Below are 21461 nucleotides of genomic sequence, written 5' to 3' on the forward strand. Positions count from 1 at the left end.
TAAGCATTAGTGAGTGTTCAGTCTTCATATCTGACATCTCACTGCCTCTTTTGGTGAATATTTGAGTCATTTTTGTCTATTTCTTTAATTGGTTTAACAAAAGAAATATTTTGTAGACGAAAAAGTTTTCACAAAGAAAATACATCTTAGTTCATTAGTCTTCTTTTCAGATTTTAGCTTTTAAGAATTGGCATCAAGTGACTAAAGGTGACCACCATTTTGAATAATAGAATTCAAAATAGCCTTGGATTTTTGAAGAAATGATTCATAAAATAGGGGATTCAGTAGGGATCAACGTACATTAGTCCTTTCGAAAACACCAAAGTTGGAACACGTCAATTCTGGATTATTGTACACTCAGTTCTTGATCTTTCTCACAAAGAGAATTGCATAAGCGTAGCCATTTCTTACCTAGAACTTGAAGTGGCCATACATGAAAAGTACATGAATTTTGAATGCATCCAGCAAAATTCGTGTGAATTTTGCTGAGTCGCCATGAATAACTAGTACCTGAATTTTGAATGCACCCAGCAAGAAGTGGGGAAGGCTTCTGAGCAGGGAATTACACATGGTCAAGACAGGCTTTAGGGTATATTTAACTGCGGACTGATGGAATGATTGACCTTGACAGGGAAAGAACTAAGAGAAAATTAATTTTAAACATAACAGGAATAATTTAGGTTAGCTAGCAGACTACATTTCCATGAATCAGTTTTTGTAAGTTATACCTCTACTTATTTAGTATTTGTTAGTTCTTATGAAACTCAGTGTAAAAGAAGAAAAACGACGTCACTGTGCCCTGACTTTCAATGACTGTAATAGTTTTCCTTTGCTGCCATAATGAATTACCACAAATTTAAAGGCTTAAAACAACACAGAAGTGTTATCTTAAAATTTCTGTAGGTCAGAAGTCTGGCAAGGTATGGTTGGATTATCTGGTCAGTGTATTGCTGGGTTAAAATCAAGATATTGGCTGAAGTTAATATTCTCATCTAGGACGGGGGTCCTCTTTCAGGCTTCCTTCTCATGCCTCCTACATGCCCCTGCCCCTCCCATCTTCAAGCCAGCAGTGGCAAGTCAAGTCCTTGTTACACTTTGAATCTCTGAGTTTTCTCTCTGCTACATCACTGACTTCCTCTTCTCCCTCAGCCTGGAGAAGGTTTTGTTTTTACATACTCATATGATTACATTGGACCTACCTGGATAATTCAGATTACTAACCCTAATTAGTAGTCTTAATTACATCTGCAAAATCCTTTTGGCCATGTAAAGCAAATATGTGTGACACCAGAGTGTATAGGTGCTGGGGGCCCAGATTCTTTTTCCACCGTCATATAGACCATACTGTGTAACAACAGAATTTTAAGTTTAATTAAGACCTTTTGCCTTGGTATCATATAAAAGTTTTTGATAGATTAAGCATCTTGATGAGATGCCATTAGATATGTTATGGAAGAGTATACCCCTTTCCAAAAGACATAGGGTTTAAAATAACTAATTTATTATGCATTATTTTCAAGAAGGTATAAATTAATATAAATATTCACATATTTATTACTGATATTATCAATACCATAAAAAGATTTCAAAATGTATGAGTTGAAAAGACAATGTGATAGATATGCCATGTTCATTAAATATATTATAAATAGGATTAAAGAACTTCATGTGCTAGAACCTTAGATTTTTACTTGTTCCTTGGGCAGAATGTGCTTTTCATAATAATAGTGACTGTTATTTACCGAAAGCTTACTATATAAAAGGTACCACACTAAGCATTTTACATGTTATTTCCTATTTTCTCAACAATACAACACTGTTATGATTCCTGTTGTATGGTGAGTAAACTGAGGCATAGAGAGGTAGGAGGAGGCTGGGGGAATTACTTAACAATTTGCCTCTCATCAGAGGAGGCTTGAGTAGCTCAATAGCCAAATGATACAGTAAAAAGATAAGGGTTTTAGAGTTAGACCTGTATTTGAATGCTGATTTCAACACTTACTAACTTGACAAATTCCTGAAACCCTTTGTGCCTTTAGTTCCTAATTTGTAAAGTGTGGCTGTTAACAGACACCTCTTGGGGCTGTCACAAGATAACCTGTGTAAAGAATCTGGAATGTGTGATAAACTCTAGATGAAAGTTCTCCAATACCTCCTTCCGGAGCAGCTAAAGTACATCTGGTTCTAAAGCACTTTAGTAGCCCAGGAAGTCAGTTCTGGGTTCAGTCCAGGCTTTTCTTATCTGCTAAATATTTAACAGGACGTTGGGGACCCACCTAGGTGCTGGTATCTATTAGACTGAGGATAGATCCCTGTGAATCCAAGACCCATATGCAGTTCAGCTACATGGAGAGCCCAGTGAGATGAGTCTAGGGGCCTGACCATATTGGACCTGGCCACAGAGGTAACCTATCATCATTGGGTTTTGAGATTGTACACCCGTCAGTTAAGAGGCATCGACTTAGCAGGGGAGGTTCCTGGCATCCAATGGAGGAGCCATGTGCCAGAATGTTCTAGTGGTTCTTGCATTAGTATGTATTTGTGTGCATTGTTTTTGCACTCAAAACAAATGCTCTGATCAGACTTGAAGTGAATCCAAGAGCTTTCTGCAACTAATCACACAGCACCCCTCTCTCCAGGCTCTGTCTGAAGGCTTAATTCAGCTACCTTATCTCTCTAGGTATGCGGAGACCAAAGCCAAGGGGCTGTTTTCCTGCGGGAATTTACATTGATTCGAAGAGAGAGCCTCCATGAAGATTTCCTGTCTGACCTCTTGAGTAGTCACAAAACTGAAGACTCGGTACAGTGTCTCTTCTTCTACTTATTCAAAGAAACACTGAGGTTCAATGGCTGATTCTGACATGTGGTGGTGGTTTTTAGCAATCTGAAGAGGTTTGGATGGTGTTTTTTCCTATCTGTGAGAGGAGCGGGAGGCAACGTGGTAGGGCAGTGGACAGACTGTATGGGGCAACTTTTTGACTCTTCCTGGGTCTGGCAGGTTTTAAACATTTCACTCGAACGTTAAAGTTTGTCTGGGGCAGCATGTGGAGGATTCACTTTAAAATAACTGATGTTTTGCCAACAAGTCCAAACATAAAATGGCAATAATTTAAGTGGGTTAAGAAAAAAGGAGATTTATATGTAAAGCCCAGATTGTTTTACGGGTCAATGGAAATTCCACCATCTTCCAATCCTGGCATTTTTGTAGATATTTTTATTTCAAAATGTTAGTGATACCTGTTTTATGAAAGTTTGCTTCTCTGGTGGTGGTTTTAGGGGAAAAAAAGTCTAGAAAATGAGCTCTCAAGTGAAAACAATAGTATAGTTGGCTGGAGATGTCAAGATACAGGTCTTTCTCTGCTTGCAAATCAAACTGTGATTTGTAATTTGGACTTCTTCATGAGAATTGAATAGACACCTTGGGAAAGTTCTAAAGGTGGTTCTGTATAGTGATGACCTTGTGCTCAGAAGTATTCATATTGGAATTAGAGGATGCCGTGTGTACAAGCCAGTGGGTTTCTTGTCCAACCGTAAAATGGTAGGATTGCAGAAAATAATGCCTTAGAATACCCCTAAAGCAAACCTACAAGTGACTTTATTTCTACCTTCTATACCCTCCTCCTGACTGCCCTCTCTCCAGAGGATATCTTTTGCATCTTGTGTCACATGCTTCTCTTCCAGACACTGTGTGAATTGGTTCTCTTCATCGCCATTCACAAGCCACTTCTTATTGTTTTTGTCATTTACATCTTTTTTTGATGAGCATTCACATCTTTCTCAAGGCATATGCCCCAGCATGAGCAGGAAAGGTGGTGGAGGCTCCCAATGATACTATAATACATTTTCATATGGTTCATATATTGGGTCTATTTTTTCTTCGTAAGCCTGAATATGCAGAGCCTACTTTTTAAACTTTCCTTATTTGTTTACAGCACTCCTTGTGATCTACTGTGGACCTAACAATTGTCACCTAAGCTTTATTTTTCCTTCTTATGAATAATATCTTGCAATTATATTTTAATTTTGTCCCACTTGCTGTTACGTGAAATCTGAACTATGTTAGCTCATATTGAGTTTGGTTTATGCAAAGTCCTGGCAAGTGTTGCTGTGAAGATACTACATGAAAACTTCATAAACAAGTCTAATTATTATATCATTTCCATCACAAAGGAAATTGAATAATATGAACTAATCATGGACATAATGGGATTGTCATAGCAGTTCCACTGAAACCAATTTTTGTCACTTGATAAGCATTGAAGGATGTTACAAAAATTATTGTCACCTAGTATTGATATTCATTAAAATGAAAACTGTACATGCTGTTGAATTTCCTCAAAGGCACTGAGGTCATGGTAATCGAGTGGGTGGAGGCATTTTACCTGAAAGAGGAATTACTTACCAAAACAAGTGGTCACTTCACAAAGCTGGAGTTTTGCAGGAAAAACTGAGGGAAAAAAAGAAAAGTTTGAGGTTTTTCAACTACCGGAAGCTACTTCAGCCTCCCAATAAGTGTGTGAAATTCTAATAATTTCTGTGGAAGGTGTGTCTCCATATATGAGAATTTCATTTGGCCCACAGATAGAAAACTTTGAAAGTGTAACTTTATTTCCTAAATTGACATTAGAAGATGAATCACCACAATCTCTGTGTTTGTCTAGGGGAAGAGTTCAAACATGAGTTGCTACTCGTATTAGTAACAAGAAAGGTGGAATTTCCTTTCATGCCCCATATTTATGAGTTTCTGTCTCATTGGGAGGAGGCTCTTCAGCAGAATGGGAGAATCAACAAGAAACCTTCCTGGTATAGGTCTCAAGAATCACTTGACAAAAGCGAGTGAGAGAGGAAAAATGGTTGAGCAGCATACTCTGTTTGCACAAAACTGTCTGATTTTAAGTGAATCTTCCCTAATATCCCAAAGACATTTATGCACACGTTTCACCTTCCCTATTAGATTAGCAGCTCTGCTCCTTGAAGGCAGGATCTCTGTTGATTCTCAGTTCCCTAGGATTTAGCCTACCACTTGCTTGTGATAAATGCTCAGTTGTGTTAAGGGTTTATCACAAATGAATAGGGAATAATCATGGTGAGAAAACCCACCATGCCTATCCTCTATTGCCTCAGCATTTCGTATCGAAATATATTGAACATTTTATATTGAAATATAAATTCTAAGTAGTGTTAGCATTTTATACTGAAAACACTGTGAGACTTTCATCACAGAATATGCATGAAAAGGGCCTTATAAATGTGAACATTTTTCTAAATGCAAAGCATTCTTGCTAAAATGGTATGAATGACTTCAGTTTTTAATGAGGTGATAAAAAAATATTTGGGATTATCTGTCATGATGTCTCTTCAAGCCAGTATATAGGTTTATCATAAGTAATGTAAATTCAGGGATGTTTGCCAAATGGAAATTGATATTTTTGGAAGTAACAAACGTATCCCCAACACATAGAGCATTTTGGACAGGAGTAGCATTAACTGTAGGAAGCACCACATCTCACTCCATGTGAAACTATTGCTATTCTCTTCTAAGGGCTTTCACTTTTCTTCTCTCATACCCTTTCTTTACTAAAAATCCTTCCAGAAAAATTTTCTTTCAAAACTACAAATAATTTTTGAAAACCAGAACAGCTTGCCTTATTTGTGGTACTCTTTGACCTAAAAACATAATTTATTTTGACCAAAATAAGTGGTCACTTTTGACCTTTCAGTGACACTTTCTCAACCCCTTTTCAATGAGGGCCTGTTGGCATGAGTTGACTTTTGCATTACATTAGAAAAACTTGCTAGCTAGCTTTCTCTCAGAGGGCTAATTTCACTCTCTGCACTTTGAGAGGCTATTTAAGTGAGCTATTTTCCTAGAAGCCACAGTGGGCAGCTAAACTTCCAACATTGGCTGAAACGGCGTGTATATGATTCGCATTGTTTGCAGAGAAGAAATAGGTATTTGTTCAAGGCTATAATTCATTATTGAAATAGTCAAGGAACAGATCATATTGATTTTGATTGTGAGCTGGATACAAACACAGGGTAATAATTAACAAAATTCATGAAAGAATGAGGTTTTCTTCAGTATGTAATTAGTGCACATTTCATTTGCCTATAGCTTTGTGGTAAACAGTGTGGTTATTTCAGCTACCGTTGTACTTTGGTATGGAAAAGAAGTTATTTAAATATTTATACCAATTGAGGGGACGAGAGTTCCTTTGAGTGGCTGGTAAAATAGGCATGTCTTTTGTGGAATGGAGTTGAGCTTTCATGGGGACATCTTCAGAAACGCCTATCTTTAATCACAGTGTGTACAGAGTTTGATTTTTAGGCAAGTCATTAATTTGCTGAAGCTCAACTGAAATAAAAAAATGCAGTTTACTAAAAATGAACCTGCTTTAAAGTAAAGTATATTTTCACCGTTGCTTAGCTGCAAGGTGAGTAACTGGCAGGGGCAGTATTATTTCTATGAACCGAAAAATTCATTCAATCAATATATACATACTCAAGTAAAATGGAATCTAACTATTTCCATGTATGTTTGAGGTGCTCACCAACCTCCTCCCCACCCCTGTCAATGGAAAGGAAATATTAGAAGATAAGTGCTAGCACCTGAAGAAAATTTAGTTTGCTTAATTATATTCTAAACTGACTACTATTTTAGGATATTTAGTGGACATAAATATGAGGAAAGTAGCAATGTGCCAGGAGCATTTGAGTTACTGAAGTTACTCACTTCATTAGCATCTTCCCACCTGAATTCATTCAGCACATTCCTGACAGAATGTTCCAGAACAAATGTGATTGAATGGCTTCCTCCATCACTGTTTGTAGAATAAAGAGAAGAATCAACTAACTTTTGATTGCAAAGGCACACATGCTCTAAATTGCATATAACTTCATAAGCCTTATTGATTAGTGACAATCATATTTTTTCTTAACTAGCTTTATGCAAAGGAGAACAGTGCAGTGATTTTAGAAGGGTCAGATGTCATTCCAATTTAATCCTTGGTGTTTTGGAATGCTCATTACTGTAACTTGAGTTGGCTACCACAATTCCACCTTGGGCAAATACATTGAGATAAGAAGACTAGATTTGGTTTTAGCACATTTGCTACTTTGAGTCATATATTAGAAAAAAAATCAGAACACCCTACATTGTTTGTAAAATCTGTTGTCCTGTGGGGTTTTTAAATATTATTATTCACCTGTATTTTGCAAGACTTACCTAATGTATTATGTCTCTACCTCTAAGGGACTATATACATAAAAAACCCTTTCAGTTTCACACATAAATACTTTGTATAACTTCACATTTTCTGATTTTACTTTGTGTCCTCAACTAATACTCTACATCATTTCTACATTTTTATGGAAAGAAAAAAGGAAGCTTGGGACGGCCAGACATGCACCAAGCACTTTACTAAGGGATTTATATGTGTTTCTCAGAACAACCTTGTAGGAGCTCGGTCAGGGTGGTGGCAGAAATGAAAGAGAAGACACAAACCTTGGAAGGCCAGAAGGTTTTGCAAAACCCTAGGGAGGGAGTTTTGGCTGGGCAGCCTAATCCTCTTACCTTGAGCTAATAGCAAAGAGCAGATAGCAAGGGAATGTAGAGGAGTTTATCGAAATAGCTTATTGTCCTAAGACTGACCTTTAACCATCCTCTGGCAGAACTGCTCTCTACTCCAGTTGGCAATGTTAATTACCCACTAATGGTGTTTACTTGAGACCTTTGTCATTAAATCTGTACTAAATAAATGCGGAGGCTCTCAGCTGATTGAGGCAGCACAGTGGGACAGTAGACGGTGCCAAAGCAGTGCTAGCCTCCTGGCCACACTCTCTCAGGTGAAAATCTGAGCCAGTATAATTTTTCATCCCTCGCTTGGCAAGAGTCTGCCAGCCAGACCCTATACAACCTGTGGTAGGGCAATAAACACCTCCATTTTACAACATAGAGCTATTTAATGAAAAAATGGAATAAATGTATTGGAAATATAAATACATTGGAAATATATTTATAAATATGTTGGGGAATATAATTTTAGAAAGATATCAATCACAGTATTGACAAAACTATAAAAACTGGAGTCTCTTTGAAAGAGGTACAAAATAGAGTATTAATGAATATCTCAAAGATATATTGGTTAAGACCACATTATTTACCTGTGTACACATGAAGCCTATGGAACCAATAATTAATTTCATGTCAGAAAGGCAAAACAGTTTTAAATAAGAAAAAGAGAAAGGAAGAAAGAGGGAAAAATGCCTGGATTGTTTTAAATAGCAACCCATTGCCATTTTTATTTTATTCTATTTTATATTATACTTTAAGTTCTAGGGTACATGTGCAGATTGTGCAGGATTGTTACACAGGTACACACATGCCACGGTTATTTGCTGCATCCATCCCCCCATCATCGACATTAGGAATTTCTCCTAATGTTATCCCTCCCCAATCCCGCACCCCCTGCTATCCCTTCTCTTGCTCACCCCACCCCCCAGCAGGCCTTGGTGTGTGATGTTCCCCTCCCTGTGTCCATGTGTTCTTATTGTTCAATACCCACTTATGAGTGAGATGATGCGGTGTTTGGTTTTCTGTTCTTGTGTCAGTTTGCAGAGAATGATGGTTTCTAGATTCATCCATGTCCCTGTAACAGACATGAATTCATCCTTTTTCATAGCTGCATAGTATTCCATGGTGTGTATATATACCACATTTTCTTTATCCAGTCTATTATTGATGGGCACTTGGGTTGATTCCAAGTATTTGCTATTGTGAACAGTGCCACAATAAACATATGTGTGCATGTGTCTTTATAACACAATTATTTATAATCCTTTGGATATATAACCAGTAATGGGATTGCTGGGTCAAATGGTATTTCTATTTCTAGATCCTTGAGGAATAGCCACATTTTCTTCCACAATAGTTGAACTAATTACACTCCAACCAAGAGTGTAAAAGTGTTCCTGTTTCTCCACATCCTCTCCAGCATCTGTTGTCTCCAGATTTTGTTTGTTTGTTTGTTTGTTTTTTGTTTGAGACGGAGTTTCACTCTTGTTACCCAGGCTGGAGTACAATGATGCAATCTTGGCTCACTGCAACCTCCGTTTCCTGGGTTCAGGCAATTCTCCCGCACCACCATGTCCAGCTAATTTTTTATATTTTTAGTAGAGACAGGGTTTCACCATGTTGACCAAGATGGTCTCGATCTCTTAACCTCGTGATCCACTCGCCTCAGCCTCCCAAAGTGCTGGGATTACAGGCTTGAGCCACTGCGCACAGCCTGTCTCAGATTTTTTGATGATCACCATTCTAACTGGTGTGAGATGGTATTCCAGTTTGGTTTTGATTTGCATATGTTTGTTAGCTGCATAAATGTCTAGGCAATACCATTCAGGACATAGGCATAGGCAAGGACTTCCTGACTAAAATACCAAAAGCAATGGCAACAAAAGCCAAAATAGACATGTGGGATCTAATTACACTTAAGGGCTTCTGCACAGCAAAACAAACTATCATTAGAATGAACTGGCAACCAACAGAATGGAAAAAAATTGTTGCAATCTATCCATCTGACAAAGGGCTAATATCTAGAATCTACAAAGATCTTAAACAAATTTACAAGAAAAAAACAACCCCATCAAAGAGTGGGCAAAGGATATGAATCGTTTCCCTTTTTATTGTTTGAAATAGTAAACTACTGGTTAGCAGGCTGCTCTCAGAAAGGCCAGCCCATGCTCTGCCCTGGAGAGACTGGATGAGTCACCTATGGATTCTCTAGGAGGGCTGGATCTCTAACTGTGGTGGATACATAATAGGCTTTCTCTCTACTGTGATCAGTCAGGTTTCTATGTTAGTGTCTCCATTTCATTATACCAGGACATCAACAATCTTATCAAAATTTCTCAAGACAGAATTATAAATCTTTACTGAAGGATTACAGGAACTAATAAATGGAGAGATATATCATACTTATGAATGGGAAGTTTTAATGTCATGAGAATGACAATTTCCTCACAAATTAATCCACGTATCTAATATAATCAGAATGATTTTGAAGAAGAAAAGGATGAGTGTTGCTCTATTTGTTACAAAGCTATAAGAATATAAACAGTGTGGTATTAGAATGTAGATAGACAAATAGAACAGCGTAGATAAGTAAAGAACCTATAAATAGACACACATGAAAAAGAACTTGGTATATAACAGATGTGGTGTTAGAAATAATTGGTAATGGATATAATAAATAGTTACATAAAAACAAATTTTGGGCCAGGCGCGGTGGCTCAAACCTGTAATCCCAACACTTTGGGAGGCCGAGGCGGGTGGATCACAAGGTCAAGAGATCGAGACCATCCTGGTCAACAAGGTGAAACCCCATCTCTATTAAAAATACAAAAAATTAGCTGGGCATGGTGGCGCGTGCCTGTAATCCCAGCTACTCAGGAGGCTGAGGCAGGAGAATTGCCTGAACCCAGGAGGCGGAGGTTGCGGTGAGCCGAGATCGCGCCATTGCTCTCCAGCCCGGGTAACGAGAGCGAAACTCCGTCTCAAAAAAAAAAAAAAAAAAAAAAAATTGGATGGATTAAAAGTCTAAATATGAAAAGCATGACCTTAAAACTTAAAAATGAACATGTATAATTTACTTAACTAAGACATAAAAAGCGCAACCTATAAAAGAAAATATTGATACTTTATATTAACATTTTAATGCCATAGAAATTTAATATGCCTAAAAATTCTATAAACAAGGGAAAAGGACAAGACTCAAGCTTGAAGATATTCTTTGCAATGTACGTAACTGGCCAAAAAATAATATATGTAATACATAAAGAACTCCTAGAGATCATTTTTAAAAAACTGAGCATCCCAGTAGAAAAAGTCAGTAATTAGAAGGAGACACAGATTGCTAATACAGACGAAAGAGATGCTCAGCCTTACTCATCATAAGGGATTTGTAAATTAAAATAACAGAAATAGCATTTCATATTCATCAGATGGGTAAAAAATTGAAAGAACTGACAAAGGCAATTGTTCGTGAGAAAGTAGGGTTCTGAGAAGCACTGCTATACTGCTGGTGGGAGCATCAGTTGGTATAACCACTTTAAAGAGAAACTTTGGCAATGCCTGTAAAGTTGAATAAATTCATGTCCTAAATCCCAGCAATTTCACTTTAGAAATTTACCTTAGAGAAGCCTTTAAACTTACATTCAATTTAGTATGGAATGTTATAGCCTAAAAATGAAAGAAAATAATAAATATCCATCAGAAGGTAAATAGGAAACTCATGTATGGCTTATTTATACAATCAAACACTATAGAAATAATAAATAATACTACTAATAAATAATATAGAAATAAATCTAGTGACTCATTTTCTATTAGGCTATTCATCTTTTTAAAAATGATATCTAGGAGTTCTTTATGTATTACATATATTATTTTTTTGCCAGTTATGTACTTTGCAAAGAATATCTTCCAGCTTGTGTCTTGTCCTTTTACCTTGTTTAGGGAATTTTTAGGCATATTAAATTTCTATATCATTAAAATGTTAATAATTGAAGATTTACATGTATTAAAATATATTTCAGAAATGAAATAATCAGGGGGAAGAGATACTATCTTACAATATGGTATTATTTGTTCTCATTTTAATGTTACATAAATCTTTATTAGATTTTATTTAGAGAAAATACGTACAAAGACAGAGGTGGGAAAAGTATACTTCAACTTTGGGATGTTTGCTGCCCTCTGTCAGTGGAGGAGGACAGAATATTGGGTTGGGATGACATGCATAGTATATTTTAGCCCTATGTATAGTATTTTACTGATTTTTTAAAAAAAGATAATATAAAATGTTTGCATTGGTTTAAATGGCTAGTGGTTACACACGTTTGCTTCACTATTTCAGTGTACTTTAATGACTGAAATATTTTACAATGCTCGTAAAATAAAAGCTTAGGATGATATCTGGCAAAGAGCACAAAATAAATGCTGTTTTTATTAGAAGTGGTTGAACTGGAAAGTCACTGAAACATAAAGTGTCAAAGGTTGATGCCCAAGGTTCAACATATTTTTGCCTCACAACATAGTTAAGGAATAGTTGAAAGTATGATAGGAGGCCCCATGATGTTGTGTTCTGCTATCAGTTCATGAACTGTGCTGCTAGTAAATAATGTCAGGATGATGAATCTCAGTACTGAAGGAGAGGGACTATTTTTTTACACTTGACCTTTGGAATTAATGAAAACCATTATCCTTTAAGGGAAAAATAATTTTTTTTCTTTATCAAGTTCTAATTTCCTTACAGCTTACACAGCCCCTATCTTTTATTTATGAGATGTCCCCCATTTGCTAAGATTCTGCCATTTATTCCAAACAACAAATAGATACCAAGATTAATTATCTAAAAAACATTGGAAGTAATAAAACGTGAAGCATTAAAAGCCCCAACACTAACACAGACAGATTTTTAGGATCAAACTACCTCTCAAATGTAGAGTAAAATCCAGTTTAAAAAATGTTAATGTTAGTTAAAAATACATAAATAATGTGTGAATTTTATGACTCTTTTGGGAGGCATTTTCATGTTTCACATTGTGAGGCCCTTCCCAAAGAGAACTTCATCAATAATGGTGAAATTTCAGAATTAGAGAAATTCTTGCTAGGCATAAACTCCAACTCTTTTTTCTTTAGGTTAGCATTCAAATTACTGACACAGTCACCACTTAGAGTTAATGTTAAGCAAACTAGAACACTCTGAAATGAATGTCATATATCTTTAGTATAGTTATAAATGTAGGAGATGAATATTTGCTACTAAACTTTGGAGCTGTCTTAATAAGCATAAGCATAAGACTTAAAGTACACCTCAGAAAACCACTTGAGGCACCAAAGAATAATTTATTGCTTGCTTATACTAAATATCCTTAATATAAAGAGAAAATTCACCTTAAGGAAAGACAAGTATCTTCCCAAGGAGTTCCTTAGTTGTTTATATGATAATACTATCAACCTGTGCATTGAGTTTCAATGCCTATCCTAAATAGGCCATTTATGACTTAATCATGTGTGGAGGCACCATCCACCAGCAGTTGAAGGCAGCTGAAAATGAGTGTTTGGGATTCTTCTAGTGGTTGAACAAGGTCATTTGCATCAGAGGTCTGCGCAGAGGGATGCCAAGTAGAAATGGAGTGGTCAGACAGCTAACTGGAAACATATGACCAAAAGTCAGATATCTGTCACTTAAATTTAAGAAAACATGAGAGGATACTTCAGGCTTTCCACAGTGACAAAATGTCCTTTTGATGCAGTACACCATCTCCTAGATTTTTAAGTTTTTCTAATATGGATAGACATGATTTAAAAAATTTTTTAGAGCTAGTGTTATTTAAGAGTAGTTAGTTAGTAATTTGTATCTTTGAAATAAGATTGCAATCAGGTTGACCAATTGAAGTAAAACACTAACAAGACATTATTTACTAGAATAATATTGAATGGATGCGATTTCTAAATGTTCATTTTAAAATTTTATACCCTTTTTTCCCCTGGTTGCTAATGCTAATTTTTAAGTAAGAGAACAATGTCATAATTTTGTTAAATTAAAAAAATGATAGCATCATTACCCAATGGAAAGTTTTAGAAAGAAGCACAATGTAGTTGTTTCTGTGTGTTATTAAGTTCAGTTTCAACTCGATGTTGACAAGGAGGAAAATGAAAACTAAAAAAAAGAATAGGCTGGGCACAGTGGCTCATGCCTGTAATCCCAGCACTTTTGGAAGCCAAGACAGGTGGATTGCCTGAGATCAGGAGTTCAAGGCCAGACCACATGAGAAGCAAGGAAAGATCTAAAATTGACACCCTATCATCAAAATTGAAAGAGCTAGAGGAGCAAGACCAAAAAAACTCAAAACCTAGCAGAAGACAAGAAATTACTATGATCAGAGCAGAACTGAAGGAGATAGAGACAAAAAAAAAACCCTTCAAAAAAACCAATAAATCCAGGAGCTGGTTTTCAAAAAGATCAACAAAATAGACCACTAGCCACAATAATAAAAAAGAAAAGAGAGAATAATCAAATAGATGCAATAAAAAAATGATAAAGGGGATATCACCACAGATTCCACAGAAATACAAACCATCATCAGAGATTATTACAAACATCTGTATGAACATAACCTAGTAAACCTGGAAGAAATGGATAAATTCCTGAACACTTGCATCCTTCCAAGCCTAAAACAGGAAGAAGTCGAAATCCTGAATAGATCAATAACAAGGTCTGACGTTGAGGCAGCAATTAATAGCCCATCAACAAAAAAGCCCAGGTCCAGAGGGGTTCACAGCCGAATTCAACCAGACATGCAAAGAGGAGCTGGTACCATTCCTTCTGAAACTATTCCAAACAACCTAAAAAAAGGGAATCCTTCCCAAATCATTTTATGAGACCAACATCATCCTGATACCAAAAACTGGCAGAGACTCAACAAGAAAAGAAAACTTTAGGCCAATATCCATGATGAACATAGATGCAAAAATCTTCAATAAAATACTGGGAAACCGATTGCAGCAGCACATCAAAAAGCTTGATCAAGTAGGCTTCATCCCTACTTGATGCAAGGCTGGTTCAACATATGCAAGTCTATACACATAATTCACCACATAAACATAACCAAAGACAAAAACACATGATTATCACAATTGATGCAGAGAAGGCTTTGACAAAATTCAACAGCCCTTTATGCTAAAATCCCTCAATAAATTAGGTATTGACAGAATGTATTTCAAAATAATAAAAGCTATTTATGATAAACCAACAGCCAATATCATACTGAATGGGCCAAAATTGGAAGCATTCCCTTTGAAATCTGGCACTAGACAAGGATGCCCTCTCTCACCACTCCTATTCAATATATTCTTGGAAGTTCTAGCCAGAGCAATCAGGCAAGAAAAAGAAATAAAGGGTATTCAGATAGGAAAGGTGGAAGTCAAATTGTCTCTATTTGCAGATGACATGATTGTATATCTACAAGACCCCATTGTCTCAGCCCAAAATCTCCTGAAACTGATAAGCAACTTCAGCAAAGTCTCAGGATACAAAATCAATGTGCAAAAATCACAAGCATTCCTATACACCAATAACAGACTTAAAGAGAGCCACATCAAGAATGAACTGCCATTATCTTTGCTACAAAGAGAATAAAATACCTGGAAATACAACTAACAAAGGATGTAAAGAACCTCTTCAAAGAGAACTACAAACCACTGCTCAACGAAATAAGAGAAGACACAAACAGATGGAGAAACATTCCATGTTCATTGTTAGGAAGAAACAATATCATGAAAATGGCCATACTGCCCAAAGTAATTTATAGATTCAATGCTATCCTCATCAAGCTACCAATGACCTTCTTCACAGAACTGGAAAAAACCACCTTAAACTTCATATGGAACCAAAAGAGAGCCCGCATAGCCAAGTCAATTCTAAGCAAAAAAAAAAAAAAAAAAAACCAAAGCAGGAGGCATCACACTACCAGACTTCAAACTATACTACAAGGCTACAGTAATCAAAGCAGCATGGTACTGGTACCAAAACAGAGATATAGACCAATGGAACAGAACAGAGGCCTCGGAGGCAACACCACACATCTACAACCATCGATCTTTGACAAACTTGACAAAAACAAGCATTGGGGAAAGGAGTCCCTGTTTAATAAATGGTGTTGGGAAAACTGGCTAGTCATGTGCAAAAAGCACATGGACCCCTTCCTGACACCTTACACTAAAATTAACTCCAGATGGATTAAAGACTTACACATAAGACCTAACACCATAAAAACCCTAGAAGAAAACCTAGGGAAAAATATTCAGGACATAGGCATAGGCAAGGACTTCATGACCAAAACACCAAAAGCATTGGCAACAAAAGCCAAATTAGGCAAATGGGACCTAATCAAACTCCACAGCATCTGCACAGCAAAAGAAACATGAGTGAATTCAGCAACCAACAGAATGGGAAAAAAGTTTTGCAATCTACCCATCTGACAAAGGACTGATATCTAGAATCTACGAAGAACTAAACCAGATTTACAAGGAAAAAACAAGCTCATTCAAAAGTGGGCAAAGGACATGAATAGACACTTTATAAAAGAAGACATACATGAGGCCAACAAACACATGAAAAAATGCTCATCGTCACTGGTCATTAGAGAAATGCAAATCAAAACTACATTGAGATACCACCTCACACCAGTTAGAATGAGATCATTAAAAAATCTGGAGACAACAAATGCTGGAGAGGATGTGGAGAAATAGGAACACTTTTACACTGTTGGTGGGAGTGTAAATTAGTTCAATCATTGTGGAAGGCAGTGTGGTGATTCCTCAAGGACCTAGACATAGAAATTCCATTTGACCCAGCAATCCCATTACTGGGTATATATCCAAAGGATTATAAATTGTTCTACTATAAGGACAATGCACACGAATGTTCATTGCAGCACTGTTTACAATAGCAAAGAGCTGGAACCAACCCAAATGCCCATCGATGAGACTGGACAGGGAAAATGTTGCACATATACACCATGGAATACTATGCAGCCATCAAAAATGATGAATTTGTGTCCTTTGTAGGGACATGGATGAACCCGGAAACCATCATTCTCAGCAAACTGATACTAGAACAGAAAATCAAACACCACATGTTCTCACTCATAGGCGGGTGTTGAACAATGAGAACACATGGACACAGGGAGGGGAGCATTACACACTGGGGTCTGTTGGGGGGAAATAGGGGAGGGACAGTGGGGGTGGGGAGTTGTGGAGAGATAGCATGGGGAGAAATGCCAGATATAGGTGATGGGGAGGAAGGCAGCAAATCATACTGCCATGTGTGTACCTATGCAACAATCTTGCATGTTCTTCACATGTACCCCAAAACCTAAAATGCAATAAAAAAGCTCCAAAAAAATAACATAATAACAATAGTAATAATAATTAAAATGTGAACAATAGTAATGAGAGTATATATCATTTATTTATGCTACAGTGATAACTATATTAATAACTATATTGATAACAATAACAATTATAGTTATTGACTATCATGATAGTAACTATCACTTATTACCCTCTTCTGTATCACTCACTGCCTTAAGCACTTTGCCTACATATCTTAATTAATCTTAAAAAGAGGGTGAAATTTTCCTCTCCTAACAGAAGAAGAAGTGAAAAAGAAAAGCAGTTTTTCCAAGGTCCCAAAAATCTGTTACTTAAATAGTTAAAATGATGCAATTTAAAGAATATTGATTCAACTTAACCATTTACTGAGTACTGACTGTATTCAACACAGTAGTATAGGTACTAATGCGGGATAGAAAAATGAGTTAAATAGTCTATACACTCCAGGAATTTAGAATATTAACATTTAAATTCTAACTGTCAGGGTATTTTTGTTTTTAAGCTGGTTCATCAGGATAGTGGCAAAGTACTTAGATTACAAGTATAATTAATTCAGAATATTTTATCCTCTTAATAGGAAAATCTTCTGAATCAGCACTTGATTTTTTAAAAGAAATCTTAAACACAATTATATATGAAGCAGGTTCAAAGGAGCTGATGAGCACAGAGAATTTCAGGTGGACATTTTTATAGTTTACAGTTATATTCCCACATAGAGCTATTGCTTTGTACACTTCATTGCCTTTTAGTGGACTTGAGCGTTGATATATGTATGTTTAGATGGTTTCCTACCTCCAGTTAGAAAGTACAATTTATTAGATGGGTTTGAACATAGGACCAGTTACCAGTGCTGATTATTGTGCCAAGTTTCCATAGGGACTGTTCATCCTTATGTGTTACATATGCCCCAAAGAATAAATGAATGAGTGTATGGAGAATATGTGTAGGAAGCTAAGTAAGTTGTTGAAAACTATGGTGCTCTGTGCTGGACGCCAATTTGGTATAATTCTTATTAATATCAGAATAAATCGGCCTTAGTTTTTTATGTACCCTGACTTCCTGGCAATTAATAATGCATGACACTGATGGGAATATGGCTAAAAGGTTGTGTCATTTAATATTAAGCCCACTGTATGAGCCTGAAACTTCCCCCAAACAATGGCATAAAAATAGACATTTGTTTCTTCCCTATGCAAAGAAATTTTCTGGAGATAGAAATTTGAGGACCAGTATAATCAAAGGTGCTGGGAACCCAACTTATTCTACTTTCCTTCTAAGTTATTCAAGCCTCTGACTCCCATTCGCAAGGACACTTGGTAATCCAAAATGGCACCAGAGGTCCAGTCATTACAAATATACTCCAGTGGGAAAGAGAAAAGGACAAATGGAGAAAAGGTGCACACGGGCTGGCTTGTAAGAGATTTTCCATTTGGTGCCACTCACTTTCTTTTTATATCTCATTGGCAAGGATTTAGTTACATACCCATGCCTAGGTGCAGGGGAATCTGGGCAGCCAGACAGCTAGCTTAAGGGAGAAGGAAGAATGGGTATTGGAGTGAGCAGCTAACAGCCTGCCACAGTGATACGCTAGGAGAAGCATTAATTGAATCAAATCCCCCAAGTTTGCATGCTAAATACAAAATTCCCTTGCTGGTAGCTTTAAGATTTTTGGTGGGTTATGAAAATATTTTAGAATTAGATAGTGGTCATGGTTACAGAATATATTAAAAATTAATTAATTGTATATACTTTGAAGGATGATTCATATGAATTACATATTGATTTTTAAAAAGAACCCTGTGGTCTATAAAGTTTAAATCTAGGAGGGGAAAACAAAGATACAAAATAATTTATTCTCCAGAGTGTAAAGACAATAGCTTAAAAAAGAGTGGAGAATACAGAGAACACCACAAAGATATTCCTCAAGAAGACCAACCCCAAGGCACATAATCGTTAGATTCACCAAGATCGAAACGAAGGAGAAAATATTAAGGGCAGCCAGAGAGAAAGATCAAGTTACCCATAAAGGTAAGCCTATTAGGCTTACAGCAGATCTCTCAATGGAAACCCTACAAGCTAGAAGAGAATGGGGGCCAATATTCAATATACTTACTCAACAGAACTTTCAGCCCAGAATTTCATATCCTGCCAATTTAAGCTTTACATTTGAAGGAAAAATAAAATTTTTTAGGAACAAGCAAGTACTCAGAGATTTTATTACCACCAGGCCTGCTTTACAAGAACTTCTAAAAGAAGCACTATACACAGAAAGGAACAACCAGTATGACCCTTTCTAAAAATACACCAAAAAGTAAAGAGCATTAACATAAAGAAGAATTTTTATCAAAAAAGGACAAAATAGCCAGTTAATATCAAACGGCAGCAACCCTAAATTTAAATCGACCAAATCTCCCAATCAAAAGATACAGACAAAATCTAACGGTATATCCAAAGATATACATAGACTCAAAATAAAGGGTTGGAAAAAAAAAAACGTACCAACCAAATGGAGAGCAAAAATAAATAAATAAAAAGCAGGAGTTGCAATTTTCACATTTGACAAAATAGATTTCAAAGCTACAAGGATAAAAGGATTAATGTAATAATAAGAGATCTTAACACCCAGATACATAAGACCCATAATGAGATTTAGATTCAATGAGACAGAAAATTGATAACGATATCCGGGACTGGAACTAAGATCCAGAACAAATAAACTCAATAGAGCTCTCCATTTTAAACACACAAAATATACATTATCCACAAAATCTAATGATATATCTAAAGATATACAAAGACTCAAAACAAGGGGATGGAAAAAAACTCACCAACCAAATGGAGAGCAAAAATAAATAAATAAAAAGCAGGAGTTGCAATTCTCACACTTAATAAAATAGATTTCAAAGCTACAAGGATGCAAGGGTAAAAGGATTAATGCAATAATAAGAGATCTTAACACCCAGTTACATAAGACACATAATGAGATTTAGATTCAACGAGACAACATATTGATAACGATATCCAGGACTTGAACTCAGAGCCAGAACAAATAAACACAATAGAGGTCTCCATTTTAAACACATAAAATATGCATTAACCACTTTAAACACTCAAAATATTGATCGGCCATTATTGAAACCCATTTTAGGAATGAAGTAATATTCCTTTTTCCCTCTTTTTCTTTTTTTCCCCTTCTAAAAAAAAAAAGAAAGTAAAGAAATAAAAGAATGGCTACTCCATAGGCAGAGCAGCCCCAAGGAAAAAAAAAAAAAAAAAAAAAAGAGTGGAGGCTCTTGCAACACGTCTTGTGGCTCTGTTTATATAAGGGGAAATGCTCCCACGCTAATACTCCATGCCTGATTCTGGCATGTAAGGCAAAGTGAGAGAGAAATAGTTGAACTGCAAAGTGGTAGGTGGTGATGATAATAGTGATGAATACAGCAGCTGCACACATTTATTATTTATTGGACACTTGCTAAGTTATGAATGTGACAGTTATAATGGCAGAAATTTCAGATCATATCAGAAATAATCTTATGAGAAAACTGAGGCACTGATTGATTAACCACCTTGTCAAGGTAGGTAGTGGAATGTGGGTTGCAATCTGGGCATCCTGATCCACAGTCCATACTCTTGATTGCTATACTACACTATAGGCTGCCTCTAAACGCTGAGGCAGGAACCATGAACTCTCATTCACAAGTAAGGAAACTGAAGCTGAACAAGCTTAAATATCTGACTGTAATGATCAAACAACTAGTAAGAAAATGTTACTGTGTTCAAAACTAGACCTAGATGAGTCAAAAGCCATTGATTCCTAATGATACTGCCTGCCAGGTAATCAGACTTTCTCTTGCTGCCAAGTGTCCTCACCAACTGATCCTTGATAAACGGGCAAAGGCAACACTCCGAAGCAAAGACGTCTGAATATTTGCAGAAGACATCTGAAAAAGGATTATTATCCAAAATATGCAGAACTTAAAACTCAACAATGAACAAACAATCCAGTTCAAAAATAGGCCAAAGACCTTAACAGATACCTCACCAGAGAAGATACACAGTTGGCAGATAAGTATATAAATTATGCTGCACATCATATGTCACCGGGGGGGATGCAAATTAAGACAACAGTGGGATACTACTACACAACTATTAGAATGGTCAAAATCCAAAACACTGACGTCACAAAATGCTGGTGAGGACGTGGAAGAACAGGAAGTCTCATTCACTGCTGGGAATGTGAAATGGTACAGCCAGAGACACATTGGAAGACAGTTTGGCAATTTCTTACAAAAGTAAATATATTCTTACCATACTTCCCAGCAGTCACATTCCTTGGTATTTATCTAAAGGAGTTGAAAAGTTATGCCCACACAAAAACCTACATACAGATGTTTATAGTAGCTTTATTCATAACTGCCAAAACTTGGAAGCAACCAAGTTGTCTTTCAGTGGGTGAATGGATAAATAAACTGATATATCCTATGAAATAATACTTAGC

The 21461-nt window shown here is 36.4% G+C and overlaps 1 protein-coding gene across 2 annotated transcripts in view; it reads left to right on the plus strand.

The window, feature by feature from the left end:
- Nucleotides 1–21461, plus strand: part of ADAMTSL1 (ADAMTS like 1) — a 1072914-nt gene that overhangs the window by 329032 nt on the left and 722421 nt on the right. For both annotated transcript variants that reach the window (XM_078369765.1, XM_078369768.1), the window contains one exon: nucleotides 2681–2800. In XM_078369765.1, the coding sequence (XP_078225891.1) occupies nucleotides 2681–2800 (120 nt within the window). The remainder of the gene's footprint in view (nucleotides 1–2680; nucleotides 2801–21461) is intronic.

The sequence above is a fragment of the Callithrix jacchus genome, chromosome 1, assembly GCF_049354715.1.
Source record: "Callithrix jacchus isolate 240 chromosome 1, calJac240_pri, whole genome shotgun sequence".
In the NCBI taxonomy this organism is placed as follows: domain Eukaryota; kingdom Metazoa; phylum Chordata; class Mammalia; order Primates; family Cebidae; genus Callithrix; species Callithrix jacchus.